Genomic DNA, 23706 nt, shown 5'->3' with positions numbered 1-23706 from the left:
ACAGCCTTTGAGCACAGACCCATTGTAGGCTATGCAGAACTGCAGCTTCAGGAAACAATCCTCCATAAAATGCGTCACACACTGCGGGCTAGAGTGAGGAACGGCTGGCGGGCTTGAGAATGGCGCAAGTCTTAACTTTTATAAAGAATATCTCTTTGGATTTGAGACTTTAGTCTTTGCAACTTTACAGATCTTCTTTATGCACCAAGAGCTTGTAACACTCCAAAGAGAAAGGAAGAATTGAAATCGCATCATATGACCCCTTTAAACAATTGGATACATTGATAAATTCACTTTAGATGCATAGACTTTTCAGTAGAATTTAAACAGTAAAACCTTGCTTTCATGTTTTTTTTCTTTTATTAGGTTACTCGTTACATCTTAGTAAGTAACTGGTTGTATGTACTTGAATACATTTTTAAACTAACCTTCCATTTAAATTTTTTTTTTTTTAAAGTTCATTAAAATCTCTGCATCATACACTGTTCAGTTTATCGAATAGAACTGCAATTTTTTAATAATAGTTGTAGCTGTTTATCCCTGATTACTATAATGTGGTATCAGTCATATTTAATGGGTCAAAATTAGTATTCTTTGAGAAGTTTTGCATTGAACTGATCCCTGATATAAAGTGATTCCTCACAGTTAATGGGGAAGGAGAGCAACTCAGCAGACTAATCACATGACAGCGGTTAGCTTTCTGAGGAAGTCATTCATCCGCAGACCTAGAGTAAATACTGGCTGTGTTTGGAAACCTACTGAGCTGCCTACCTAGACAGCATTTGGGACGTTCCGATACCTAAACTGATTCGAGCTGTTAGTGAGGAGGTAAAATACTGTCTAGCTAGGCATCTCAAGGTTTTAAGACACAGTCAGCCATAGTTCCCAAATGACTCGTGTAAACTAAATATGCCTTGACAGTAGTTTTCTATTATTTCGCCAATTATATGCAACTCCAGTGATACGTTTATTGTACCAGCCACACACTGATCACGAGTTGCAAGCAGTGAAAACACACAGGATCCGGACTCCTCAGAAGAGAGTCGACTCGACTCGGGGTTTGTTATCGGATAATTAATGTGTTTATTTTTTCCAGAAGGGAAAGATGTTGTCATTCGAGGCAGCTAAAGCGAGGTTAGAAACTGCAGGACAGAGCCATGTTTTACAGTTTTGGTCTGAACTCTCTGCGGAAGAAAGCAGTGCGCTTCTGGAGGAGATATCTCTGCTCAAGCCCGAAGAGTTACTCGAGCACTGCCGAGCAGCTGTTGAGGCTGCAAGCCGACACTCGAGTGCTGATGGTCGGCTAGACGCGCGGATGGAGCCCGTTCCTCCAGAGTTCATCGGAAGTGTGCGTAAAAGTGACGAAGAAAGACTTAAGATGTGGGGTGATGAAGGTACAGCTCCAATGTTCAAAATAATATAAAACAATAGTTTTATTAATTTTTACAATTTAGTCAAAAGTAACATTACATGTACTGAAGACTATATAAAAGACTTCTGTCCTCAGGGTTATTGCAGATTTCACAGGACAGAGTGGCTGTTTTGCTGTTAGCTGGTGGTCAGGGGACTCGACTTGGAGTGCCATATCCCAAGGGCATGTACAATGTTGGGCTTCCAAGTGGGAAAACCCTGTACCAGATCCAGGCTGAGGGTATCCAGAAGGTGCAAGAGCTGGCCAATCTGAAGCACGGTTGTAGGTGCACAATACCATGGTATGGCTCTTTATTTGCAAGTCAAATAAGGGTCTTTCTGTGCTTTCTGCTAACTATAAACACTTTTGGTCCTGCCTCCCCCCCGCCACCCTCATTTTTCTAGACCAGCAAATGTCATTTCCACCACATTTCAAATGTGTAGCATTCTGTGGTGGAAATGACCTCCAAACCAAGGGCAGCTATGTAAAAAAAAAAAATGTAATTAATTAAAATAAATAAATTAATCTGTTATTGTTACACATTTTTACACAAACTGTGTATAAATATATATATTTATACTGTTTAGGTCATAGTTTTAAAAATTAATAATTCAGGTTTCTATGAATTGTTTTCATATTTGTATCCAGTTTTTGAAAGTCTGGGATAAGGATAAAACAACCCCTGCGACATTCAAGTGGTTGTAGTTGAAGAAACACTCATGAATGTATTCAACCTCCAAATGACAGAAGAACATGTATTGAATTATCTTTTAATGATATGTGAACAGGTATATAATGACCAGTGAGTTCACTCTGGGACCCACAGAGAAGTTCTTCAGAGACAGTGAATATTTTGGTCTTTGTCCATCCAACGTAGTCATGTTTGAGCAGAGAATGATACCAGCCGTAGGCTTTGATGGGAAGATCATCCTGGAAAAGAAGAACAAAATAGCCATGGCACCAGGTCAGAGAGGGGTAGTTCATAAATGACTAAAATAAAATACAACAGGATTTTTTAAAGTTTATATTTTCATCAGCTGTATGACAATAGCGAAATAATTATTAAATTAATGTCTTTTTTTACTTAAGTCACTAAAACAAAATGACGTTTGCATCTCATATCTGTGTTCACTTAAGATGGAAATGGTGGCCTCTATCGTGCTCTAGTGGACAACAAGATTATAGAGGACATGGAGAGAAGGGGTCTGGAGTATCTTCACGTGTACTGTGTGGACAACATCTTGGTGAAGATGGCAGACCCAGTCTTTATTGGCTTTTGTGTAAACAAAGGAGCAGACTGTGGTGCCAAGGTAAAAATATCCTGTGTGAAGGCTCAAATTAGATCCCATTCATTATTGTTTTACTATTATTAAATTATTATTATTTATTATTATGCCTAATTAGATATGTTTACCTTTATTCTGGTCAGGTGTTGGATAAGGCGTATCCTTCGGAGCCTGTTGGAGTGGTGTGTCGTGTGGATGGTCTGTATCAGGTGATCGAGTACAGTGAGATCCAACCAGAGACCGCAGAGCTGCGAGGACCAGGAGGAGAGCTCCTGTTCAGTGCTGGGAACATCTGCAACCACTTCTTTACCCGAGGCTTCTTAAAGGAAGTGGCTGAGTATGTGGTCGATATACAGTTTTAATATACAATCCCAATTACTTATGTGTTTCTTAAGTCAACTTTCCATTGTCCATAAAGGCCATTTTTTGTTATATTACAATTATCATGTTCTGTTGTAATGAGGGATGCACGGTATCAGGCCCGATACTGAGCTTCTGTACTCGTACTCGTTAAAATGCCCCGATACCAAACGCCGATACCACACAGCATGTGATAAGTGCCATATTCAGACAAAGAAACACTGACAACAGACAGCAGAATGGAGTTATTAGAGATTAAGGATGTATATGTATGCAATGAATATAATGTTAAACTTTCAGTATTAACGCCTGTATAGCTGATGTGCGCGAGCTGATGAGCAAAGCACGCTGAGTGGATTGAGCGTGCGGCGGCGCAGATGCGTGAGCTTGTCAAGTGAATATATCTTTCTCACAGACATCACTGGAAAGCTTGTAGTTCGGTCGGATATGTCATAAACAAGTAAGTAAAACAATGCACAAGTTACTTAACAGTAGAGAGAGAGAGAGAGAGAGCGAGCGCGCGCGCAGTTCTGTTGTGCGATCTTTGATGTTCACTCACTTAGCACACGCATAATTTGGATTAAAACTAAATCGTAAAAATAAGACCATTTATGGGGCATTCACTAAACATCATTTATGATTTATAACGAGTGGTTCCCTGCATTATTACAGCAAAGTGCGTGATTACAGTACTAAGCCGCTGCAATGGAGCAGCTCTAATGCCATTAAATTAAAGATGATGTACCATAGAGCAAAAAAATGAACAGTGAAAGTAACAAAAACTTGTAAAATACATTTTAATGGCCATAATTAAGTGTGAAAATAACCGAAGGATATACAGTCAAACCAAAAATGTGATGTTTTGCAATTTTTTATATTTTTTTACTGGGTGGGTGCAGGACGCTATAGTTAATTTATGTAAGTGAGGACAGCAAAATAAAGTAAACCTGTACCCAATATTTAAAAAATGTACAAATGCAATAAAAATATTGGTATCGGTACTCTGTATCGGCAAGTACCAAAAATAAAAGTATCGGTATTGGGTGAGTACTGGAAAAAGTGGTATCGGTGCATCCCTAGTTGTAATATAATAGAATCAATAAAAAAATTATCAGTAAACAATCTAATAACATCTTGGTGAAGATGGCATTAATATCTGACCCCTAATATCTGCGTCCGAAATCGAATACTTCCCTACTATATAGTATGCAAAAAAACAGTACGTCAAAATATGAGTAGTATGTCTGAATTCATAGTTTTTAAAAACAGTAGGCGAAAAGTACCTGGATGACCTACAACTTCCGCCAACATTCGGAAGTGTGCATTCGATGGACACTTTACTATCCCATGAGGCAAAATGAGAAGATTTATGAATGGCAACTGACTCTGGTAGGTCATGTGTAATAGTGTAGGTAACTGTAACAACATGGTGGATGTTGTATATCAGAATTGTATTCATTTTTAACAGTGACAAAGTAAGTTAAAATTCAAATGCACCGTAACTCTCATTGTTGTCAATGTACAGGTACAACATTAGTTGTACCTGTACAAGGACACCTAAAATCTAAATGTAACAGTTTGCCTAGTCAGAAGGTTAAACCTAAAAAGCACATGCTCCCAGAATCCATGCATTTGTTAAAGAATTAGCAACATATTGACTCTGTAAACTGTAAACAAAGCCCTTTGTACAAAATAATTACTATTTCAATGCTTTTTCCCTGCAGAAAGTTTGAAAGTCAGCTGAAGCAGCATGTGGCAATCAAGAAAGTGCCATTTGTGGATGGAGAAGGGAACCTGGTGAAACCAACCAAGCCCAACGGCATCAAAATGGAGAAATTTGTCTTTGACGTCTTTCAGTTCTCAAAGTATGTTTTACAGCTACTGTTAATTTGGGCAAATGTGGGTATCGCCATCTTCCTCACCATCATCTGTTTTTTTTTTTTGCAGCAAATTTGTCGCCTTTGAGGTGTTGAGAGAGGAGGAATTCTCACCTCTAAAAAATGCTGATGGGGCACCTTTGGACACACCAACTACAGCACGCCGATCCTTGTTAGCGCAACATTACCGCTGGGCACTAGCAGCTGGTGGAAACTTCCTGGATGAGCAGGATAAACCCATCCCCCCAAAACACAGGTGGTAACACAAAACACCCTTTATTAAATCAGTAGAAAAATATTAAGTCACAACAGGTAAATAAGTATCATGTTTTACCAGAGATTGTTTTAAAGTGTCTTCTAAATCACTTAATGTACAGTAAATGCTACATTGCAAGTTTCCTCAAGTATTATAGTTATACACTACACCAGATGCACTGCAAAAAATGCTTTTCTAGCTTAGATTTTTTTGTCTTGTTTCCAGCCAAAATATCTAAAAATTCTTAAATCAAGAAGAATTTTCTAGACAAGTAAAAATTATTGTCTTGTTTTCAGAAAAAACAAGTCGAATTCAAGTGAGTTTTTGCTTGAAACAAGCAAAAATAATCTGCCAGTGGGGTAAGCAAAATAATCTTATTTCAAACAGAAAACAAGATTATTTTGCTTACCCCATTGGCAGATTATTTTGCTTGTTTCAAGCAAAAACGCACTTAATTTTGACTTGTTTTTTCTGAAAACAAGACAATAATTTTTACTTGTCTAGAAAATCCTTCTTGATTTAAGATTTTTTCGATAGGTTGGCTGGAAACAAGACAAAAAATCTAAGCTAGAAAAGCATTTTTTGCAGTGTGTAGAGCAGGAAATGGTCTAGAAATTTTCATTCTTGTTATGAATCCAATAACTTTCGACCTGAAAGGAATATGCCTAAAAGGAATTTACCTAAGATGGTGTGTGGTTTATAATAACTTATAATAACAGTCTACTCTTTCTTTTGCAGTATGACAAAGAATAAAGACCCCCCAGCAATCTGCGAAATCTCTCCACTTGTATCATACTTTGGCGAGGTAAAAATATGACTACTTATATGCAATTATTAAAGCTTTGCTTTAAACTGGAGTTGCTAATACTGATAAACAGTACGGTTTTTTGATTTTAGGTTAACATAATTATCAGAAAAGCTAAATATTAGAGTTTTGCATATAGTTGTTTGATTACAAAATGTCACAGTTAGTACAAAAAGAGGCAAGTGGCCCAGAGTGAAAAAAGAATAACAAGCAAGTGTGAACATATGGAGCATGATGTGAAACAGAGAGAATGATGTCAGAGTAGTGGTCCTGTTCTCAGGAGAGAGTTCAAGAGACAGCTGTAACACTACATCTCTTTCTCTCCTTTTTTCATTTTTACCCTCCATGACACATGGTTACATTTTAACTGCTGTGTTTCACAGGGTCTGGAAAAGCTGCTGAAACAGAAGAACTTGAAGTCCCCTTTTCTACTTGATGAGAATGAAGCCAAGAATCTTGTGCAAACTACATAGTGTTTTCAACGGAGGATGCCATTATGTCTAGGGCCAGGCAAATATTAAAGGAAATGAAAGGATGTTTAATAACCAAAAATAAATCAAATTTGAGGTCAGTAAGATATTTAAAAATACTCACCAAGTCTGCATTTATCAAAAATACAGGGGAAAAAACTGTAATATTGGAAAATGACAACTTAAAATAACTGTTTTCTGTTTTAATATATTTTGAATTTTTTTTTTTGTTTTTTTCAGCTGACATTACCCCAGTCTTCATTGTCACATGAAATTTGAAGAAATTTGGGGCTCAAGAAACATTTCTTATTATTATCAGTGTTAAAAACAGTTGTTTTTAAAACCGTCATTTCCCCCCCTGGATTTTATGATACATAGAAAGTTCGAATAGACAGCATTAATTTGAAATCAAAATATTGTAACAAATTATTACATTATTAATGTATTTACTGTCACAATCAATGTAATGCATCCTTGTTGAATACAACTATTAATTTCATTAAAATATCTTACTGACCCCAATTATTATTACATAATTATATATAATTCTTCAAAAGGTTAGAGTAGAATAAATTGTTTATAAAAATTGTTTTTTATATGTATGTATGATTACAAAATACAATGTGATCTTTTTATTCGTTTGTATCGCCTTGTTTTGCATAGTATATAATTTTAGTATATAATTTTATACAACTTTACTATAGCAATAAAATCATACACCCATTTACAGATATTGTTTTCTTTTCCTTTGGCTCTCTGCCTTTGCTTCCCAGTTTCTAGCCGAGACGTCACGTGACCACAGCTGACCAATAGGAAACATGACATTACCCGATTCACGTCTAAGCAGCGGAACGGCATCAACAAGCTTATTAGAGCGAGAGAAACACAGTATCTAAATGAGGTACCGCGCCTCGGTTGCGTTACGATGCTATAGTCTGCTGGATTAGATGTGCAGCATAAAAAGTTCTATGCTAGGGTGAAATATTGTGGTTAAAATGATTATTGTTCTGGAATTTAGCGTAGGACGCGTAGGAGCTCACTTGACAGCTGGAATGTAACTGGGTTTCTTACGAGCTGGCTAACACAGCTAGCTGCCTAGAGGTCTGTGACTCTGAGAATAAGATGCATTTCATTTCGAGCACACAGCAGATGCATGCTTAGGCGTATATAGAAGTATGCTAGGATGTTCAAAAATGTGTTCGGATCAGGATTCCTGGTGAGGACCGCTCATGTCATCTTGACATGGGTTATAACGTTGATTCTCTTCCTCCACGACACCGGTAAGTGCTCTTAATAGATGCTGATTCTACTGCGAGTATATCTGCCTCATCTATAGACGTGGTATTTGATGGCTACAGCGGCTATATGATGTACTGAAGTCTGCTTCACACCTGTATCTGCATCACCGTGTGTTTGAGGTTCAGTCCTCTATCACTTCCTTTACCAGTCAATAACTATTCTGCTCTAGCACACTCTCTTACATTCTATTCTCTGCTATATTCTATTCTGTTCTACTGCACACTTTCTACTCTGTCGAAAGATAAAAGATGAGATAAAAGTTGAAATTATGACAAAAAGTTAAATGAGATACTAAGTTGTGACATAAAAAGTCAAAATTATAACATAAAAGTGGAAATTATGAGATGAAGTCAGTTATGAAATAAACAGTAGAAATTATGACAAAAAGTCAAAATTATGAGAGAAAAAGTTTTGACAAAAAATTAAGGCAAATTCAAATTAGGAGATTGACTAAATCGTAATTATAAGATAAAGTCAAAATGATGACTAACAGTTTTTATCTCATAATTGACATTTAAGGCTGGAATGCACTACAGACTTCTGCCCAGATTTTTGCCACGATTTGCAGTCTGAACAAGTTTTTAGCCAGTTTCATATCGTTTTCATTTGTCATCCTCACAGTGAGGCGATTGATTCAGGCAGTCGTTTAGTGCATGATGCCAGCTGTTTACAAATGTGACAAATTTATGATGCCTAATGTTTTAAAATCTGTTCAGATTTTAACAGTCATTTAGTGTATTCCAGCCTTTAGTATGTCATATGGGCTTCCACAGTTCTGCACTATTCTAGTAGTGAATAAAAAAAGAAAAAAGTTCTATTCACTATTCTACACCACTGTTCTATTTTACTCTAATATACTGTATTATACTATTATAACATTTGCACTTATATATTGTTGCTCTTTTGTTAGTTTTGACAGCGTTTATTGTCCTCATTTGTAAGTCGCTTTGGATAAAAGCATCTGCTAAATGACTAAATGTAAATGTAAATATTATAATATATTCTAATGTGTATATGTATATATTCTGTATTCCACTCTACTACACTATTCTGCTTCCATGCAGACCTCCGCAGACAGGAGGAGACGGGGGAGCTCACACTGCCGGTTCTCTTTGTGCTGCTGGTCCTGGTGTCTGTGTTGCTGTACTTTGCAGTTTCTCTTATGGATCCTGGATTTGTCCTGTCTGATGACTGTGACTTGCAGGTTAAAACACGGATCCCCCCACCCTCTCATTATATATATATATGTTAGGGATGGGCACTTTTCAGAAATATTGTATTTGAATATTTGGGCTCATAAAAAAACAAATATTTGTTTATTTAAATGAGGTTTAACAAGAAAGATGTTATTTTTTAATAATCAAGTTTTTGTCACCATTTCTGAACAAGCTTATGATTAGGCATTATTAACAACAATGTTACATTATATCTCAAGGTTTTCTTTTACTTGAAAAGTGTGTAAACAATATATATATATATATATATATAATGAATAAAAGCATCCAAGCTCAAGCAGAGCAAACGGAAAAACTAAAGCAGACCATGCCAATTACAGTACAGGACGTACATACACTTGTGTCGGCCTATGTTGAGGGGCGTGTCCACAAGTGTGGCACGGGGTGGCAGCTGCCACCCTAAAAAATGAGCTTTGCCACCTTAAAGCAGAGTAATGGGATCGGAGTGCAATGAGAGTGGAGTGAGGAGAGGAGCTTCTATCTGTATCTGATTTAATGACTGATAAAATAACTGATGAAAATGTACTGTTAGTTTAATGCTTCCAAACAAAAATTGTGCTGCAGAAAGAAAAATGATAACCTAAGCTTGGCAAATCATTTAATGCACACCTTACTTAAAGAAAAGAAAATTACACGTTAATTCGGTTTTATTTTTTTTATTACTATTATAAGATCTGTTCGAAGGCTCTTACGTTCTTACATTTTCCCGCAATCATTCCATGAAAATCTTCTTTAATAAAATAAATAATCAAAGTTTATTGGTTAAAAGTAATCAAAGGAGAAAGAGGTTTTTTGTTTGTTTGTTTAACATTTGTTTAACATTTTAAATGAGTTCACCCTTCAACATTGTCACAGACACAATCATATCCTAAACAAAATGAATAGAGGAGGGAAATGTTCTGCTGAATGCAGTGAATGCAGAGAATCTCATTCTGCTGAATGCAGTGATGGACAGCTGTCTTTCCTAAGTCGACTGCTGTTTGGATTTCATGTGATTTCTCATTGTGGGGGTGATATTATGATAACTCAGTTTCACTGATTCATTTGATCAAAAGTAATTCCATTTTGTAAGATTATTTTTGATCAAAGTAATATACAGTGGGTACGGAAAGTATTCAGACCCCCTTCAAGCTTGTTGTCTTACTGTGGGGACTGTACATGGCCTGGTGAGTAGTAATACTTACACATCATAACCTGGGATGTCCAGCAGTGCCAATGGACATAATAGTCCTAAATGTATTAGTTCCCAACTCTAAAAGGTGTTCTCAAACCATTTCATCAAGATTAAAGCCCTCAGAAACAAATATCTTTCATCTGGACTCACAGTTCAGAGTGTACTGTTAAATCTCGTACAGGTCCGGCTTCAGTCACGCTCCCACCTGGCAGCTGTGGTTGAGGACCAACGGTGTGCTTCTGGGAGCAGCGGCGGCAGTGGCTGTCCTGTCCCTGACCGTGCTTCTCCTCCTGGGGTCTCACCTGTACCTGGTGTCCCTGAATACCACCACATGGGAGTTCATGTCTCGACACAGAATCTCTTACCTCAAGCACTGCGGTGCGGACGAAAACCCTTTTGACCGCGGAACCCTGCGCAATCTCTGGAGCTTCTTCTGCATTTGGGAACCGGTGGTTTGGGAGCATGTATATTTCAAGCAAGGCAATGATACGATTTAATTTCCTTGGAGTCACGACTGCTGTGACAAAAAACCCATTAGATGGAAATCGATGTTTTGGTGGAAATCGCTCCAAACTGCATCTGCAGAACATCTAATCTACTTCTCCCATTCCATTTTGAAAGTGATTCTTAAATGCATGAACTTTGTAGTTGCAATGATGTTTGATCAAGCGTAATCAAATAGGTTGGAATGAGCATTTTTATTAAAGTGTTTTGTGAATATTTTGCCCACATAGAACTTTGACAATTCGTCTGTGCTGATTTTGCACATTTTAATAGCAAACGCAGAACAAAAAGCACAAAATCAAAATAGCGTTTTTCAGAGCTGATTTGTGGTTTCCCATTAATGCAATACATAGAGATATCAAAATGGTATATGCTAATTATTTATTAACTTGGCTCTGCTCCTCTAATCTCTTTCATGGTACTAAAAAGCTGTTGGACAAAAGTAATTGAGCTAGACAGTCTGTCAGCTTATTGTATAGCAGCAGCAGCAGATGATGATGTACTGTTACATCAGCAATCATTTTGTGCAATTATTGTGAAATAGTTGTATATACTTATTTTGTGTTTTTTTTTTTTTTTTAGAAAATAGACATCCCCTTTTAAGAACCATTTCAAACAAGGTAACGAGAAGTTCATGTTTATAATGCAAATAATTTCCTATAGCACTTTATATATCATTGGTGAAATTTCCATATGCTTGTAATGTGACTTTATAATATTGGAATAAATGTTCTGGTTTATCTAGACATAACAATCGATACATAAGAAATTAACATTGAAAGACTGAATTTAGAATACAAACATAATCAATACTGTAATGTTCAACATTACACACATTGTTTTTTGGTGAAAAACTATATATTTTTCTATAAAAAGGGCCTTTCCTATTACACATCAGCATCTTAAAGAGAGAAAGATGTAAGTGCATGTGACACTCCTTTGACTGTTAGATCTCGGTCCATTTCGGACTGCCAGAAAAGTAATGTTTTGTTGATGAATGCAGTACAATGAAGTCCACATAGTGTGACTTTTACCAAACATTAGAATTTTTTCTGAATAATATAATCATAAAAAGCAATAATTGTTTTTGCTTTTACTTCATTTCAGTTTCTTTAAATTGTTTGCACTTGAGTGTTTTTAACGTATCAATATGAATGCTGAGATTTCATGAATGATTTGTGCTGTTTTGATCAAAGTTATGCAATTTTTTTCCTCAATGTAATATTTTGAAACATCAGTATTCAATAAATGGAACAACATGGTCACATTGTATTTTATTTCTGAAAATACATTCATCCCGTTCTATTACATTTACTTAGATATTTATTTGTCCTTCATGTGGCTCATAGAAATGGCAAGTTTCATTTAAATATTTTAGTGTCATTTCGTTCACAGTGTAACTTATCAGTAGTAAACCACATTTACAGTGATACAATGATCTAGTCAAAAGTAAAATACAGACAAACATCTTAAATAACGAACAACGTAATAAGCTTCTGTAACATGACAAAGAGAGCAAAATATCAATATCAATGTTTAAATATCAGCTTAGTGAGTTAATGTGCTAACCGCATCATGCTAAGACATCGAGTAGAATACGCTTGGTCTAATTCAGTAGTATTAGATTTGTCCAGAGGACGGCTATAAAGAGAAAGGCGGGATAGAGCAAGTCACCTTTTGCAATCGAAAGTCACAAGATGTCTGCAAGTACAGTAAAGAGCTCCTTTTGGAAAGTTGAGAACTGATCAACAAGCAACATTTATCTGGGGCACCAATCCTAAATCAAATCCAGATTAGGGACAACCAGAGATCAAAATCTGAGGGTTTAACATGAACATACATCACACAGAATAAGTGTGGAGGAATCTGCATGATCTAACACAGAGAACGCACGCCGATAGTTACAGTCTGGAACTTAAGGAGCTTAAGACGCTCCAGCCGCATGTATCGCTTGGATCTACGCTACATCAGAAATCCTTAAAAATGGCACAGCATTCAGTCCTTCCATCTAAATCTGACAATCATTATCTGTTCAGCAACAGTGCAAGTATATTTTGGCATCATAATTCATTGTAACAGGAAGACTACTCTTTTTTTTTTTTTTTAACAGCTGGTCAGACTGACATGATAAACGGTATAACCCAACCCAAAAACATACATGTATCTTAACTGTATGAATATCAGGGATGGGCAGTTAAAAGCTGAGCATATCTGAGCTTACTCACAGTGGTGGGTGCACAGTTCAGGGGTGATCATATGGTCCAATCAGGACTGTCTTTTGGAGCTTAAGCACACATTTGCAGCCAGTTTCATGAACAGCGTACAGCAGCTTTTAAAGGGTGACACGAGGCCAGCTTCACTTGATTCGACTGCATATCTCAAGGGAGAACGAGAGAGAATAACTGGATAAAGAAGACAGAGAGAAAAGAAAGCAGTGATTTGATATGTCACAACTCCTTCCGAGGGTAATCGAGTGGAAGTCAGTGCAGGGCAGAGAAGTCAAAGTCTGCAAAAAACTCCTGCTGCTCGGCGGTGAGGAAGAACGGGGTCTGCGGAGGGGTCAGGACAGGCTTCAGGCGAGTGAACTCCTCGTCAAAGTTACTGACGTCTGCTGGGGCTTTAATTGACGGCAGGAAAGGAGGTTTGACTCTTTTGGCCAACAGGGCTTCCCAGTCTATGCCCTGCAGAGAGGAACAAGGCTTTTAAAAAGAGAATTTAAAAGAAGCTTCACTGAGGTAGTCACAGATTATTCAGTTAGTGACCGTCACCTGGAAGAACCGGTGTCTCTTCACTTCATTGGCATCTTGCTCTCCTGCTCCCAGTCGTTTTTCAGGGTTCTTCTGCAACAACTGCCATTAAAGAGACAGAGTCAGATGGAGTTTCAGTTCAATTTCAATTTGTTTTTCTCCAAGAGGGATAAGTGCTTACCTTTTGTATTATAGAGACTGACTCAGGGGACATAAACCTTGGGTAGCACACTTCATCGTTCACTATGCTGTCAAACACCTCCTCCTCATCATCACCGGGGAATGGAGACTGGCAGCCACAAAGGATAAGATTTCTTAATGCTTTTGAAAGAAGTCTCTTATGCTCACCAAGGCTGCATTTATTTGACCAGAAAAATAGTAAAAACCATAATATTGTGAAATGTTATTTGAATTTCAATTAAAGGAGTAGTTCACTTCCAGAATGAAAATTCTGTCATCATTTACTCATCCTCCACTTGTTCCAAACCTGTATTGAGTTTCTTTCTTCTGTTGAACACAAAAGAAGATATTCTGAAAAATGTTGGTATCTGAACAGTTATTTTTTCCTACTATGGAAGTCAATGGTGCTCATCAACTGTTCAGATACCAAAATGTATTTTCAGAATATATTCTTTTGTGTTCAACAGAAGAAAGAAACTCATACAGGTTTGGAACAAGTGGAGGGCACATTTAAATATGCATGAACAATATTACAGTATATGGCAACAATTTAGTAAAGCTGTATTTGAACAGGACTGACCTCTCCCACTAGCATCTCATAGATGAGCACACCCAGACCCCACCAGTCCACTGCACGGGTGTACATGCTGTCCGTCAAAACCTCTGGGGCCAGGAACTCTGGGGTGCCACAAAAGGTTGACGTACGATCGCCATGTCCCATACCTGATTGGCAGCAAGACTTTGTTGACTCTCTGCTCAAATACTATCATTTGAGATCAACAAACAAAAAATGTTCCACAGGAGAAATGGTATTCTTAGAATGTACCTTCTTTGCAAAGTCCAAAATCTGCAATTCTCACAAAACCATCAGAATCCATTAACAGATTGTCCAGCTTTAGGTCCCTACAAGGAGGAAAGAGAGAAATCGTCCATAAAATCATATGCATTATTTCATACACGCATATAATAGGGAATTTAGTAATCATTAAGTAATATTAGAAGTAATAGTGTAGTTATATATAATATACCTATATACAATCCGGTTTTGGTGCAGGAACTCCAGGCCTAGTAATACACATGCAGAATAAAACCTGCCAGAAAAATCCTCGGTTTACAGTCACAGCCAGAGGAAAGTGTCAATGGCAAAAATATACAATGCTAAAAATATTCAGCATGTGCGTCTGAAAACGTGTGAACAAGTGTAGCACTTCCGTAAATGCAGACACTGTCTGTGTGTGTGTGTGTGTGTGTGTGTGTGTGTGTGTGTGTGAGTACCTAGCCTGCCGTTCAGAGAAGATGCTGTTATGGATGTGGGTCATCAGGTCTCCTCCAGGTGAATACTCCATCACAAAACACACATGGTCAGGCGTCTGGAAGCACCCATACAGGTTCACCAGGAAAGGATGACGGGACATATTGATGGTCTCAAAAATTCTCTTCTCACACATTAAACTATAAAAAAAATGAAATTAATTCACAATATAATACAAGCCAAATACAGTTGGAAGTGTTCACTCTTGTCAGTTCCAAGGACCCAAAATTTTTCAATTCCAAGGACCCACAAACATAACACCCTTACAAGCAGCCCCTTGATAAAAAATATAAAATGTGACTATAATTTTTTGTTCTTTTATTGTTTTCATGCAGACCCATTAAACCATGTTAGCGCTTTGCAAAAATAAATATCAACAGACAACAAATTATCCATAACCCATTCGTGATGCACAGGAAGACATTTCTGACACGGAGATACAGAACATCACCTGTCCACTTCATCCCGGGTCACAACATCCCCTTTCTTCAGAGCTTTGATGGCATATAGTTTCCCAGTCATTTTGAATTCAGCCAGCAGGACCTTTAATGAGAGTCGACAATGACATTGAGTCAACAGCACCATCCAGTCTTCTGATTACAGTACTGAAGGACAGCTGCAGTTTTACCTTTCCAAAGTGCCCTCTTCCTAAAACAGAAATGCAGTTGAAGTCCTCCATCTGCATCCCCTCTTTCCTCCTGTGAAACAGGATATATACAACATACAGTGAGACTGAGAAAAAGAGCTATTACAGGAAAGAGAATCCAGATTTATTTCACTATCAAAAGATGTAGGACAGGTCACAGGTTGAAATTTAAGACCTAAGAGGTTAGGGATGATTCAAAACCCTTAGTCTTAGATTTAATAATAATAGCACTAATAAATACTATATTGACTTACTGAGGTGTAGGCTGGGATACAGGCTTGCCTTTGAGAACTTGGTTATCCTCAGATGAATTCACTCTGGCAAGAGTCTGGGAAACAAGTCCCAAAACACATAATTACAACTTTAACTTGACCAGAGCAATACAGAACTACAAATTAAAAAGCAAGTGTTTGTCCACAAGACATACCCCAGAAAGTGATGCGTCAGTCGTGGGGTTCTGTGCCAAGTGGAGGCGCGGGGGCTTGGCAGGACGCTCCTCACTGAAATTCAGTTTAACAACTGCCGAGTCTCTGCGATAAACAGCCACAACACAGAAAGAGAATCACTTTTTATTCCGATTAATGGATATATTTTCCTCAACCAGACCCCAGGGACACCGGTGTATGTCTCACCCAGAGGAAGGGGGCGTGGACACAGATGGAGGGGACATGGGCTCAGAACCAGGCAGAGGGGGGCTCAAGGCAGTGACGGTGCTGTTGCATGGGGGCAGCACGCTCATCATTAGACGCCCCCAAGTGGCAAAGTTCATATTCATCTGTGCTGCCCGCAGGAAATTTTTCCCTGAGAGAGACATTAAATCAGCTATTTAATATACAAATATGACGCATTAGTCTGAAACATCTTTTTTAAACGCTGAACTACAAAGCACATCTCATGTTAATAGCTCCATAATGTCATTTAGGTTTAAAAGCGATCAAGTGATGATGATGACAACAGAGAAAATGTGAGGTCAAGCACACCTTTTTCTTTTGGGAAAATTCGTTTCTGTCGTTGTAGTTTAGGATGCCGCTCAATGACAGGATTGTTGAATCTCACCTGAAACCAAACCGCATTATAAACAGCTCACTATATACATTATGTGTCCATGTATTATGCATCAACCTCTGCAGAAAGTCCTAAATGAAATACATAGCTGATGTAAACTGTAACCACACTCGGCTCTGTGTTGCACTAGGATGAAGGTGTTGAGAGGTTCTCTCACCTCTGTGAACAGTGTGCCCTGCGGCTCTAGATAAAGACACATGCCATGCCGCTGGTTGTCTAGGAAATCTTCTAAACGCAAGAACTTCACGGCACACAGGGACCTCCAGTCTCGCCAGTACACTGCAATCTCCAGCTCCCGAGACTACAGGGGTCAAAGGTCATGTGAGAGGCAAAAAGAAAAACAACAAACACACTCAGATATGAATTGTAGTTGAAGTTCTTGCCCCTTTACACCTATTAATGGTCCTCACATTGACTTCATCATTTGAATGTTTGGGTTTTTTTTATTGAAAGAAGTCCCTTATGATCACCAAGGCTACATTTATTTTATTGTTAAATATTATAACAATTTAAAATAATTTTTTTTTTAGTTTAATATAACGTGTGACTTAAAGTCATTTATTCATCCTTTATACAATGATGCTGAATTTTCAGCATCATTACTTCAGTGTCACATGATCCTTCAGAAATTGAAATGCTCAATTATCAATGTTGAAAAGAGTTGTGCAACTTAATATTTTTGTAGAAATTGTGGTACATTTTTTCAGGCATCTTTGATAAATTGAAAGCTCAAAAGAACAGCAATTATTTGTGAAAGAAATCTTATTTCTATAAATCTGTAATATTATAAATGTAACTTTTGAGCATTTCAATAAATCGTTGTTAAAGTATTAATAGGGAAAAAAATCTTACAGACCCTAAACTTTTAAACAATATAGTAATTTAATAGCAGTGTACAGTAAATACATAGTAAAATAAAATAAAAATATGGCAATTAGAATTTGAATAAAACTGAAACATGCCTTTTAAGGTTTGTACTATTAATCAAAAGCAGTTTAAGCACTGTGTATAACACCACTTATTAGTTCTATAATTATTATATTCCAGATCATGAATCAGAATACTGGATTCCTGAGGTATGATGTGCATAACTGATTATTATGGAAAGATTTCCTGTTAAAACAATTTCTTGCCACATTTTTTTGAGATACATCATAATGTGCACACTTAGTTAGAAGTAAGAAAACATGACTTTGTGTCAAAGACAATCAAAACCTCCAAGACAGATACAACTAAATGCTTCCCCATTCATCAAACAGATGTGAAGCACAGTCTTTGGGAGAAAAAAAACTGCTTCAGTAATCTAGAAATAATGAAATAAGATCTCATTCTGCACTGGTACAGCTGGATCAGCTTGGATCGGGCTGACTCGGCCAGTATTCAGGCTGTCTCTGTGTCCAAGTGGTGAGCAAAAGATTACAGTAATGTTGAGGGATTAGTTTGGATTACTCTGGAGGCGACTGATTGCACTCTGGAAGTAAAGCTGCGTTAATGAAGGTGAGGAAAAGCCTTCAGCCAATGGCCATCACAGGCACTTTCCGTAAAACAGATGTGGCAAGTGTTATCTGGGATGACTGAGTTATAAATGGCATGCTAAAAAAGCACTCAGACAAGTAGTCTGAGATTGTGGCGTGCATTAAGGGTGAGCTCCTGATCTGAATTCAAAACTCTTATATGCAGTAGAATTTGTTGGCACTGACCCGCTCGAGTTCGATGCTAAAGCTCTGATTCCAGGCCTCCTTACTCAGCGGCCGCCAATGTGTGCGACCAACTATCTTGTTATCCACCTTCAATACAGCGCTGATCTCCGCTGAGAAACACATTAAAAGAAAGAAAAATGATAGAAGCATCTTACTGGAGGGGGGGGGGACGCATACATAAATATTTACAGAATTAAAAAATATTTTTTTAATTAGTCACATCACAAGAATTAAGCTGTTGACCAAGTAAAAAAAATCTTCTATTAAAGTCCATCCAGTCTGTTTATTTAATCTATTTTAGATTAATCTATTTGGTCAAGGTAGGAAAATACAGATAAAAGGTTTTCTGTCACTGTCCACAGTGAGACTATTGTGAAATCGATTATATTTCACATTGCTTCCCCTGTGAGACTCACATGAGAGCTCATCAGTCTTGGTGGTCTTGCCGTTGGTGCTGCGGGTGGAGAGGCCGGTCCTCATCCTCAGTGATTTGGACTCAGAGGGACTTCCAGGGGCGGAGGACATGTTGCTTACCTGACAGCGGCCTGGAACTGACTCCAGCAGGTCCTGACAACCCAGAAGTCTGACCTCCAGTCGCCCTGAAAACACACACTCAAGTTATACACAATACAGCAGCCATATGCACGTACAACAGGATTAACAAAACCAATTTGCACATTGCACACGTAAAGCTGATTAGATTCTACTTTCATTTCCCTTAGGTACTTACAGTTTGCATAATGATACCAATCACAAGTGCAAAAACGAATATAAAATGTGAATAAAAACATTACAAATTTCATATCAGACTGAGCAAAGTGTCAAGCAAAATTCCAACAACACAAGACAAAACATATACACTACTGTTCAAAAGTTTGCGGTCAGTAAGTTTTTCTAATCTTTTTTAAAAGAATGCTACCCAAGGCTGCATTTATTTGATTAAAAATACTACTTGATTAAAAATACAGTAAAACAGTAATATTTTTGTATTGTAATATATTTTAAAAAGTAATTTATTCCTGTGATGGCAAGGCTGAATTTTCAGCAGCCATTACTCCAGTCTTCAGTGTCACATGATCCTTTAGAAATCATTCTAATATGCTGATTTGATGCTCAAGAAACATTTCCTATTAATCAATCTTATTATCAATGTTGAAAACAGTTGTGCTGCTTTCTGGACAGGAGAGGGGTGGACAGCGCATGGTTGAAGACATCCTTGACAATACTTTCCACCCTCTACAGACAGTGTCTGAATTGAACATCCTTTATGGAGGGTAACCGTACACCAGTGATATGTTCTCATCACCTGCTGAAGGGTCTTGTGGCCAGAGACAAAACTGCTGTACCACACTGTGGTGAAGTTTGTTAATATGCTCTTGATGTTCTTCAACAGATCTTCAACAAGGTCTTCAGTCTCTCTCCAGAAAGTAAAGACTAATACTCACTAAATTACATTATGTGGCATCAGAACTATTTTTCCCTGAGGTGACAAGGAGTAAAATTGACACCTTGACATCTTAACACCATAACCTTCCTGCTAACTTTCAGCTGTCTCAATACCTGTCAGGCTGGCTGGTTTGAAGAGCGAAGAGGATGCTGAAGATGAAGAGCGCAGACGATCTCTCTGCAACCCAACGACAGGCAAGGACCCCACTGTCAGCTCCTCTTTAATAGCAGCTCGTTTGGGATGGTCATGTGGAAGTTCTCCAAGCCGCTGCTCCAGAGACAAACGTAACAGGTCCAGTTTCTGAGAGGACTCCTGCAAACGGGCCTGAGCCTGGACACAAAAAAATACACTTAAAAATAAAGATGCTCAGCAAACAGAGATACGAGCTACATTTCTGAATGACAGTAGTGTAAAACAAAGCCACTGGCATTATATATTATAGTAGTTATATAGTATATTTCTTATATCCAAAATGTAAAAGTCCAAATGAAGTCTGAATTAAACTCTAAAATTGCCATGCTGATGTCATGACTGGACAGGGAAGAATCTTAGCTCATTTTAATGCAAGTTAAATGCATAAAGGGATAGTTCACCCAAAAATGAAAATTCTGTCATTAATTACTCACCCTCATGTCGTTCCAAACCCGTAAGACCTTCGTTCATCTTCGGAACACAAATTAAGATATTTTTGATGAAATGTGAGAGCTCTCAGACCCTGCATAGACAGCAACGCAACTGTAATGTTCTCAGGTCCAGAAACGTAGCAAGGACATCGGTAAAACAGTCCATGTGACATCAGTGGCTCAACTTGAATTTTGCGAAGCTGCGAGAATACTTTTTGAGCGCAAAGAAAACAAAAATAACAATTTATTCAACAATTCTTCTCCCCCGAATTACATCTTCCGCCATTTTAGAGTATCACATTCACAATGCATACGCACGCTTTCCCCTAAGTGTAAACAATGCTGATTATGCAGATTACGTTCATGCGAGCGCTTTTCCCCCCAAACGTAAACAATGCTGATTATGTCGATTACGTTCTTGGGTGCTCTCCAAAAATGGCGGAAGACGTAATTCAGGGAAGAAGAATTGTTAAATAAATTATGTTATTTTTGTTTTCTTTGCGCTCAAAAAGTATTCTCGCCACTGCTGTCACATGGACTGTTTTACCGATGTCCTTACTACGTTTCTGAACCTGAGAACATTACAGTTGCGTTGCTGTCTATGCAGGGTCTGAGAGCTCTCACATTTCATCAAAAATATCTTAATTTGTGTTCTGAAGATGAACGAAGGTCTTATGGGTTTGGAACGACATGAGGGTGAGTAATTAATGACCGAATTTTCATTTTGGGGTGAACTAACCCTTTAAAACAATCAAAATGATCTAGAAGAGATACTGAAGCCCCTGCTGCTTCTGGTCTTTTAAATGCCAAGTGTAAATCGAAAAAAAAAAGAAGAAGATTAGTGAGGTCATTTCAGCACTAGGTTATCTTTGAGCAGCATTAGAGCACAATTTTCTCACTTTATCACTTGCAGTGGACTTGTCTGTCTTAGTGACAAAGCATGTGCTGCTTCAAGGTCAAACAAGCATGGCTGAGCAACGCTGCACATACATGCTCATAATTCTCAGGAGTAAATCAAAATACTTCCAAAAACCACTTCAAGGTTTGTCACATTGTTACTCATTTACATGCAAAGACATTATCAAATACATCTCATTTATTTAATGTATGGTCTTTTTTGTCCATACAATGAAAGCCAATGGACTCCCAACGATGTTGGGTCCACACATTTTTTTTCAAAATATCTATTTATGTTCCACAGAAGAAAAAGTCATACAGGTTTGGAACCCCACAAGTGTAAGAAAATGACAATTTTAATTTTTATGTGGAGCATTCCTTTAACAGAAGAGCGGTCTGTAGTTTCCAGACAGTCATTCCATTCAGAATGCATCATGCATGGCTGTCGGTTTCTGAAAAGCCTTTACATCAAGACTAATACTTGCACTTACCTCCGCTAGAGCACGTCGGTCCTGCACTTTGCGTACACCAAGCTGCTTGACCACATTTTTGGCACCTTCTGCCACAGCTGCCTCAATCTTCAGATGGTGCCTGAGCTCCTCCACCCGCAGTTCAAGTGGACTAATTGTTTCAGAGGGGCGACCTGCACAAAAACCCGCATTTAGCAAAGACAAAACACCATCCCATCTGTCTTCCACCTGGTGATTACATGTGCATAAACCAGCGGCTACCAGAATAAAAAATAAAAAATAAGATAGGGAATAACCAGGCAGCAACTTTCATTACTGTTTTATGATTCATAGAGTAAAAATTACATTCATATAGTAATTTTAAAAGTAATTTAATACATTTCACAAAATAAATGTTTATTGTTTAATAAATATTGAAGCACTTGATTTAAATGGAAATTAACAATTATCTATATAAAAAAAAAAGCCAAAACTATATTATTAAAGAATTCTAATTGGATCAGTTTTATACAACACTAAACAACACTGGAAGCGAGTGTCACAACAGAGCTACACTGCAAGAGCCCAGTATGCTATGCTTACATTGTAGACAGAATCCATTAAAATGGGAACCACTGAATTGTGTCATGTCATGCCACTTGCTTCTAATGCATCTAGTGAATGCTCAGGTGAGTGTTCAAATAATATGAAAGGAACTAAAACAAACCACACCCAAATTCAATACTGAAAGGTTACCTCAATGCAAAGCTGACATTTAAAGGGTTAGTTCACCCAAAAATGAAAATTAGGCTGCGTTTACACCCACTGAGTGGCATTAAACAGCTTGAAAGATCAAAGACAATTTTTAATATAACTCCGACTGGATTCGTCAGAAAGAAGAAAGTTATATACACCAAGGATGCCTCGGGGGTGAGTAAAACGCAGCCTAATTTTAATTTTTGGGTGAACTAACCCTTTAAGCTCGAGTTCAAAAATATACAAATATATTCTCAGAAAAATTAATCTAATTCTTCTTTCAAAGCAACTTCTCTAATAAGATGGGTGATGCTGCTGCATTGCTGATGTCAAAGCTCTGATGCCTAGCTGAATACGGCAAAGACTGGGCTCAGCACACACTATGTAAGCCAATAATTGGTTGCCTTGGAAACCTGTTCCCTTTTTTATTATTATTTTGAGAATTTGGTATGTAATTTTATAGGCCAATGTCATTGTAGGAATAACACCTGACCGTTTTCCAAGGAACTTTCAACTTTGGTAAACTCTGCTATAGACTGATTTTGTTCATCCTGAAAACCTTTGGTGAAGTTTTAGTGATGTATTGTCACTTTCTTTAAGTGGCAATGTTCTGTGAAATAGTTAGTTTGTTCTAAATTAAAAAAAATAAAATCTGTAATTATCATGATTTCCTACATGTTTTCTTTACAAATTGATTACCCTCTGGCTGTGTGGTCTCCCGCTCTCCATCTCTGGCCTGCGTGACTTTGACAATCTGCATGCGGAGCAGCTCGATTTTCGTCTTGCTATCCTGCAGCATTTGCTGGGCTGTGGACAACATCTTCCGATCCTGGGGAGTGACAACATAAGCGATAGAGATATTGAGATTGAACATCTCGCATTTGCATTAGAACAAACAGTGAGGACACTGTCAGAGGAAAGAACAAACAGTCAGGGACTAGAAAGAAAAGTGAAAAAAATTAAAGATTGAAAAAAGTGATGGAATTTTAATTTTTATAAAGTGATGTTTTTTTATAAAGTGATGTTTGATGATGTTCCCATATATTTTGAACAGGAAAATTTCAAGATTTATGGAAAGTAAAGGTAAGGAAAGTAAGGAAACTTTGCTTCCTTTGCTCCTGTTAACAAACGTTGGTTTTCACGAGACTCACTGGCGCATGCGCAACGCTGACCTCATACATCATCCGCCCGGAGCTGCTTCCGTACA

The 23706-nt window shown here is 37.7% G+C and overlaps 3 protein-coding genes across 4 annotated transcripts in view; 2 read left to right on the top strand and 1 right to left on the bottom strand.

Annotated features, from left to right (window-relative positions):
* Positions 1-785: 785 nt before the first annotated feature.
* Positions 786-6581, top strand: LOC107664408 (UDP-N-acetylhexosamine pyrophosphorylase-like protein 1). 2 transcript variants are annotated; one of them, XM_016454965.1, is made up of 9 exons: positions 786-1394; positions 1508-1712; positions 2200-2375; positions 2549-2721; positions 2841-3034; positions 4782-4922; positions 5005-5190; positions 5929-5995; positions 6379-6581. In XM_016454965.1, the coding sequence occupies exons 1-9, from the start codon at positions 1106-1108 to the stop codon at positions 6466-6468; spliced, it is 1521 nt and encodes a 506-aa protein (XP_016310451.1). In that variant the 5' UTR covers positions 786-1105; the 3' UTR covers positions 6469-6581. The 2 variants fall into 2 exon arrangements, with proteins under 2 accessions (XP_016310451.1, XP_016310452.1); XM_016454966.1 differs by having other exon boundaries at positions 5939-5995; positions 6379-6472.
* Positions 6582-7319: 738 nt separating this feature from the next.
* LOC107664396 (probable palmitoyltransferase ZDHHC12) lies at positions 7320-11829 on the top strand. The gene is made up of 5 exons (XM_016454952.1): positions 7320-7745; positions 8829-9011; positions 9320-9383; positions 10112-10165; positions 10355-11829. Exons 1-5 carry the CDS (start codon positions 7649-7651, stop codon positions 10668-10670), a joined length of 714 nt encoding a protein of 237 aa, XP_016310438.1. The 5' UTR covers positions 7320-7648; the 3' UTR covers positions 10671-11829.
* A 939-nt stretch (positions 11830-12768) lies between these two features.
* The window catches only part of LOC107664395 (serine/threonine-protein kinase N2-like), a 13303-nt gene continuing 2365 nt past the window's right edge, over positions 12769-23706 (bottom strand). The window contains exons 2-20 of the mRNA XM_016454951.1: positions 23199-23328; positions 21786-21937; positions 19888-20104; positions 18744-18926; positions 18328-18437; positions 16785-16928; positions 16543-16618; positions 16195-16363; positions 15990-16092; positions 15817-15890; positions 15545-15614; positions 15368-15459; positions 14880-15056; positions 14633-14695; positions 14431-14507; positions 14185-14327; positions 13606-13713; positions 13446-13526; positions 12769-13358 (exon numbers count right to left, since the gene is read on the bottom strand). Of these exons, the coding sequence (XP_016310437.1) occupies positions 13158-13358; positions 13446-13526; positions 13606-13713; positions 14185-14327; positions 14431-14507; positions 14633-14695; positions 14880-15056; positions 15368-15459; positions 15545-15614; positions 15817-15890; positions 15990-16092; positions 16195-16363; positions 16543-16618; positions 16785-16928; positions 18328-18437; positions 18744-18926; positions 19888-20104; positions 21786-21937; positions 23199-23328 (2370 nt within the window). The 3' untranslated portion in view covers positions 12769-13157. The remainder of the gene's footprint in view (positions 13359-13445; positions 13527-13605; positions 13714-14184; positions 14328-14430; positions 14508-14632; positions 14696-14879; positions 15057-15367; positions 15460-15544; positions 15615-15816; positions 15891-15989; positions 16093-16194; positions 16364-16542; positions 16619-16784; positions 16929-18327; positions 18438-18743; positions 18927-19887; positions 20105-21785; positions 21938-23198; positions 23329-23706) is intronic.

This window comes from Sinocyclocheilus anshuiensis, unplaced genomic scaffold, assembly GCF_001515605.1.
Source record: "Sinocyclocheilus anshuiensis isolate Anshui unplaced genomic scaffold, SAMN03320099.WGS_v1.1 scaffold351, whole genome shotgun sequence".
NCBI lineage: Eukaryota > Metazoa > Chordata > Actinopteri > Cypriniformes > Cyprinidae > Sinocyclocheilus > Sinocyclocheilus anshuiensis.
Note: the sequence above shows the minus strand (reverse complement) of the source record. Positions and strands in the feature narration are given on the sequence as shown.